At 31.8% G+C, this 5,695-nt stretch overlaps 1 protein-coding gene across 1 annotated transcript; it reads right to left on the reverse strand.

Moving 5' to 3' along the window:
- Positions 1–2,446: 2,446 nt before the first annotated feature.
- On the reverse strand, positions 2,447–5,230 carry LOC126842527 (uncharacterized). The gene is made up of 9 exons (XM_050579539.1): positions 5,140–5,230; positions 4,914–5,064; positions 4,663–4,739; positions 4,380–4,575; positions 4,258–4,313; positions 4,020–4,179; positions 3,648–3,712; positions 3,027–3,207; positions 2,447–2,620 (listed from the first exon to the last, which is right to left on the reverse strand). The coding sequence occupies exons 1-9, from the start codon at positions 5,194–5,196 to the stop codon at positions 2,490–2,492; spliced, it is 1,074 nt and encodes a 357-aa protein (XP_050435496.1). The 5' UTR covers positions 5,197–5,230; the 3' UTR covers positions 2,447–2,489.
- Between the last annotated feature and the right edge of the window lie 465 nt (positions 5,231–5,695).

Genomic DNA, 5,695 nt, shown 5'->3' on the forward strand with positions numbered 1-5,695 from the left:
GCACAATCGTTTGCTGCAATTTTCGCGTATTTTCTGCAATTTTCCTTTTAATAGTTAATAAGTAAGATAATGCAATGAAGAAATAAAATATAATATATATATTTATATATATATATATAGTTCTCGATGCGCACGTGATTGGTAAATTCTTGTCGATAGGACTTTGGGACAACACACAACCTACTGCAACATTATTTCATTATTTGCGTCACAAGTTAGGCGAAACGGTTGACTGAAATGGCCACCTGCACCTCTTTCTGGGGCCACCAGTTAATTGGCCGTTGTAATAAAACAATTATTGGAAAATAAAAAGTGACAATGTTATTTCAATACAAATGTCGAGGCCCTGTGCGGCACCTGTCATACTTAAGTGAAAATGCTGAAAAAATTAGGGAATTATTTTTTCGCCATTTCAAACCTATTTCCATACTTCGCTCCTCCAAATCGAAATAAACGACCACCCTAATGTATACGTATAAAAAAGACTCACGGTACGATGGCGACAATTTGTATTAATCAAATCATACTTTATATAAAATATGACCTGCTGGTTGAAGTGGAATGATAGACGTTGAAAAATGGAAATTGAATGGAACGGCGTTGGCAAAAATTACAACTGAATTCAACAGTATTTATTTTTATTTTTTTTTTTTAAATAATCTTTGAAAAATATGAACTCGAGTTGAATGGTGTTGGCACAATAACTTTCAAGCTAAACACTAAAACCAGTTTGCTGAGACGTAGAACAAGATGTAGAATTGTAACGAAATGGCACGGCAGACTGCGTTCACCCTGAACTAGCTACTATCGGTCTTCAGCCACGCGGCCAAAGCAAAAGAAGTTTGTTTAGGATAGGATTAAAACTGATAAAAAAAAGAATGATCGATAAAATTGTAAATATCGAGCACGGTTAAATGCCGAAGTATCGAACACCGTTAGAGTGCAGACAGTCTAACTTTATAACATCAAAAGATGATTTAAATAAATGACTCCCCGGGTATTTCTGCCACCTTTCTCCGTGTTATCCATAAAGCCACCCCGAGAGGCCCCAACCGTATTTTATTATACGCTTAACTAATTATGTTTTACCAAGATGCTTGTTTATAATGGCCATATTGTATTAAAGAACTATCCGATAATTACCCTTAGCAAACCGACAAATCGATATTAACTATGGTAGTGTGCGTTAGGTTGCCTACCCAAAACTAATTAGGCGTAACAACTCGGTACTGCTTCCTTTTTCTTCTCGTGCCCAAAGACTTCGGCTGGTCCTTCGATACATTTTTTTTTTTTTGTTGTTGTATCATACAAGTATGTACTCGCTTATTCTCGCTTTCTCCACACAGCTACTGGTCTTAAAGGGCCGATCATCACTCTGCTCCAGGACGACTGAGCAAACGAGCTTTGCTTGTAGACACTTTACTACAATTACTTAACCATTGCAAATTATCTAACAGTATCAAGTGTGCTGTGCTTATAGCTCTTCCCAAGGATTCACAACTAAATGTCTCGTATTGGACTATTAAAATGAACCGAGCTCCGATTGTCCTGATTATCCAACAGCATCAGTATACACTCAACGTTGTCATTGAGTTCCCAGGGTTGCTTTTATAGCTTCCCAGGGAGCCGTATCCAGATAACTCTTGACCGACGACTGGATACGACAAGAAGTGAAAAGTATGTGGAGCGACTGTTGTCTTTTGTTGTGCGACCACTAGACAATGTTCTGTTCACTGGTTATTAAAAAAAAAAAAACGACTCGAATAGGATGTGTATATGCGTTTAGTTGTATTTAATACAAATGTGATGTTACAATAGTGTACGTCAGTAAACTGTATTGTTCTATGCATGCAGTTTTACAAAATAATTATGACAATCACATTCGATATTTATATATTACATACTTATCACAGTTAAATTATGACAGCAAGTTGTCGAAGCATAATTTGTTTACAAACAATTTTTTTTTATATGCTTTTGGTCAAAATAAAAATCGCAACACCTAAAGTAATTATTCAATTGACCAGAAGCTTTCCAACATGTTTAACAAAATATTCTAGTTTTAACGAGTTAATTTAATATTTATGTTACTGTTTAAGTTTCAACAGTTTATCGCGTACTGGAAAATATTTGATAATTTTATAATTTTGTACAGTAACATAGATACAAATAAAAAACAATACAATTCTTAGAAAAGTAAGACTTAATCAAATTCTTAATTCTTTTTTGTACATTTTCAGTTAATATTTCACCCAATACTAATGTATTTTCATAGATAGATAGCTTGCCAGGCCTACGATAGTTGATTATAATGATTTCGATAAAAAAACATAATTTTTACTGTATTCCATTATTTATTAACCGTTTTATGAAATGACAAAAACAAATTTAACAACCGTATAAATATATAATATTTAATAATCAAAAAAAAAAAACAACACTTTAAACTTAACAATTTAAACGAATATCTGTACAAACCTATATCGGTTTCATATCAAACTAAATTTATACGGTTTGTATAGATGTACACTTTTTTCATCATTTGCATCGTATGATGACAAATTAACACCCTCCTTAAATAGCGCCATGAAGAACTCCGCTAGGTCCAAACGTTGGTCTTCTAAACAGTAAAATTTTTTTTGGTTAGAAGTTAATTATATCGTCTATAGGTTATCATATTTATTGAGGAAACATTAAGCAATCTTTATCCGACGATGCTTTGTATAATAGTCATATAAAATCACTTCTTGCCCGTCACCTACGTCAAAATCATGAAAATTACTAAACAGAAATATTATAAACTATTATTGTAATTACTTTAAGTGTTTAACAATAGTATAGTGTGTCTAATCATTTAATTTATTCGTATTGTGTTATTTATTCAAATACTATTTTCCACAAGCGTTCACTCCTATATTGTATGCTAAATATTAGTGTATAGATGCCTACTCTATGCTCGTCCTCACCATGTAAGATGTTTAAAATAATTTAACTGATTTTTGGTAACACAATAATTTGCTATTTACTATTGGCATCGTGTTTGATCATGAAAGAGACAATGTTCTCTTTTGTTATCGAGGTAGACACGTAGTGGTTTGCAATTTCCATAACTTCGTCGTTGTCGAGCAGACCGTCTTTGTTGACGTCTTGGATAGAGAAATCCGATAAACCCTGTCTAACTGAAGGGGTAGTATAGACGGTACCAACCTGAGAAATCAACAAAATAATTCATTTAGTGCTTCTCGAGGTTATGTAGTGCACAGGAGAACGCTCCTAATTGTTAGTACACATTGTACACATCTAATCGTCTACATTACACATTAAAGTGTATAATATTATCTATGGAAAAATTTTGGTGGATCCAATAATTTTTTTTTAATAAATCATTAAAAAATAATCGAGTTAAATGTCTAAGTTTTTGACGCTTTTATCCACCCAAAACTATATTAATGGGAAAAATTTTTTATATTTTTCTATAGAAACAACTGTGACAGCCTTACAACAACAAAAACTATAACCAATAAACGTCGCTCATTGCTGTAATAATTGGTATACCTAAAGTTTAACCCTTAAATCATTATATAAATGGTTGGGTGCGTTCTCATACAGCATAGAACACGCAATCGTAATAAAATTATTAGTGTTACTTTTTCCTCATTGCTGTATTCTGCTGAAAGCATCAACAGATCTTGCAACTCCAAAGCAGCCTTTCCTGTAATACGAATATTGAATACATTTATTATTTGTTTTTTAAAAATATATATATTCATAGAATCAGAGTTGGGACACCGTTTTATAAAAACAAAATAGAAATGGAATAAAACTCATTCGAATTATAATTATTTCATAAATAACAAATAAAATATTACGAACGAAAACATAATTTAAAACGATATAAAAAAAAAAATTACAAAAGAAGTTTTTTACTTATTGCTCCATATTGATAAATAGTTAGTTTGCCAACTCTACACAGAATGATAATAATAAAAAACGAGATAATATCAAAAGTTTATTCTTACGCTTAGGATCAAAAGCCAATTGGCCTTCGTAGTCTTTTTTAAATATAGATAACTTTTTTAAAAATTTCATTATTCCCACAGGGTTAATGTGACCGTCAATTTTGTTATCATTATGTAACGTCATCAGGTCCTCAACCTGCTTCCGGTCTAGACCTGTGCCCTAAGTGCAAGTACACAAATAATGTAAGTATTGAGTGTATGGAATTTGATATTTTTTGTACCACAAATAAACACCTACTTCAGGTTTTACTTCCCAAATGCGATGTAAGAAATCCGAGGCGTTAATTTTTTTATCTTTAAAAATGAATTTCAATTATCAACTTTGGCAACACAATAGCAACGTCGTTAACTCAATAATACTTATTTCAAATCCGTTTTTTAAACACTGTAGGGCCGATTTTGAATAATCAAAACTTGTCCAATTTTCTAGATCTAAAGCGTCAATGACTTCCATTACCTCGTCGTAGCCAAGAAGACCATCCTTATTGCCCTCTCGGTCTTTTTTGCTGAACAGGTCCACGTAAAATTTTACTTCGTAGGGCAATAAACTTGATTTCTATGCAAAAGACGTGTATGGGAATAAGAAAATCCAATTAGTTTGACAATTTTCTATTTTCTATTTTTTTTTTTTTTGCATTATTACCTTAATGTCGTCAGTTTTTTTATCGTTGTTGGCCAGAAATACCAAAAGATCTAGTAATTGTATAGCGTTTGCCACGCCTATAATTGAAATTTAAAAAAATATAAACAATTTTCAATAAAGCTAGCTAAAACGAGTGTGTTAATTAAAAAAAAAAATTGTCAAGTACTGGAAAACAGAGAATATTTTTTTTTTAACTAACATTTGATTACAACCAAAAAATTTAAAAACCTATTAAAGAGATACTTTATTACCTTGTTTGTATACGAAATCTGAAATATTATTCATGCCAATACTTTCTCCCATAGATACGATATCATCCTTGGAAATGTTATATATACCATTTTCGTATGTTCTGAATAAAAGACGAATTTCGTCAAGTTGAATCTCGTTGAGTGCGACGCTCTATAAAATATCATAAGTACAAAAAATAATAATACATACAATTAACTGCCGACAATTTTATTTATGCGGCTTTACCTGTGCCGCGGTCACGAAGTACAACGCAAAAAGAATAACAGCACTTTTGAAATGCATAATGTTTTTTTTTTTTTCATACACTTAATTGTACTTACCAGAGGTAAGTCTTCGATACTAAAGTCGGATGAACAGTAAAATTCGATTCGACTTAAGGTTGTTTTTCGTTATATTTTCTTTACACAGCATGTAATTAGAGTCGTTTTCCACTCATCAGTACAATTGTACAAACAATAACAACTAGGAGAATACTGCATATTACTTATGTGAAATACGTTAACAAGATATTTTTTATTTCTACACAGGGTGTTTCATACGAGGCAACACACTCAGATTCTAGGGAAATATTGATATTTCCAACGTAATTTTTTCCCAATATTTATTCAATCGTTTTATCAAAATAACAAAAGCAAATTTAACAGTCGTATCTTATATTAAAACAAGGGTTTTCTTATTTATCGAAACGGGACGAATCTATATCCTCCTTAAATGTTGAACTCCACTTTCCAACTTATATCGGTGAATTTGATGTCGAGTACAAGTCAAAAGGTAATCCATT

This window comes from Adelges cooleyi, unplaced genomic scaffold (genome assembly GCF_023614345.1).
Source record: "Adelges cooleyi isolate 19-005CV unplaced genomic scaffold, UGA_ACOO_1.1 ACOO_flye_CR_arks_rails_tigmint_CR_PRNA_543, whole genome shotgun sequence".
NCBI lineage: Eukaryota > Metazoa > Arthropoda > Insecta > Hemiptera > Adelgidae > Adelges > Adelges cooleyi.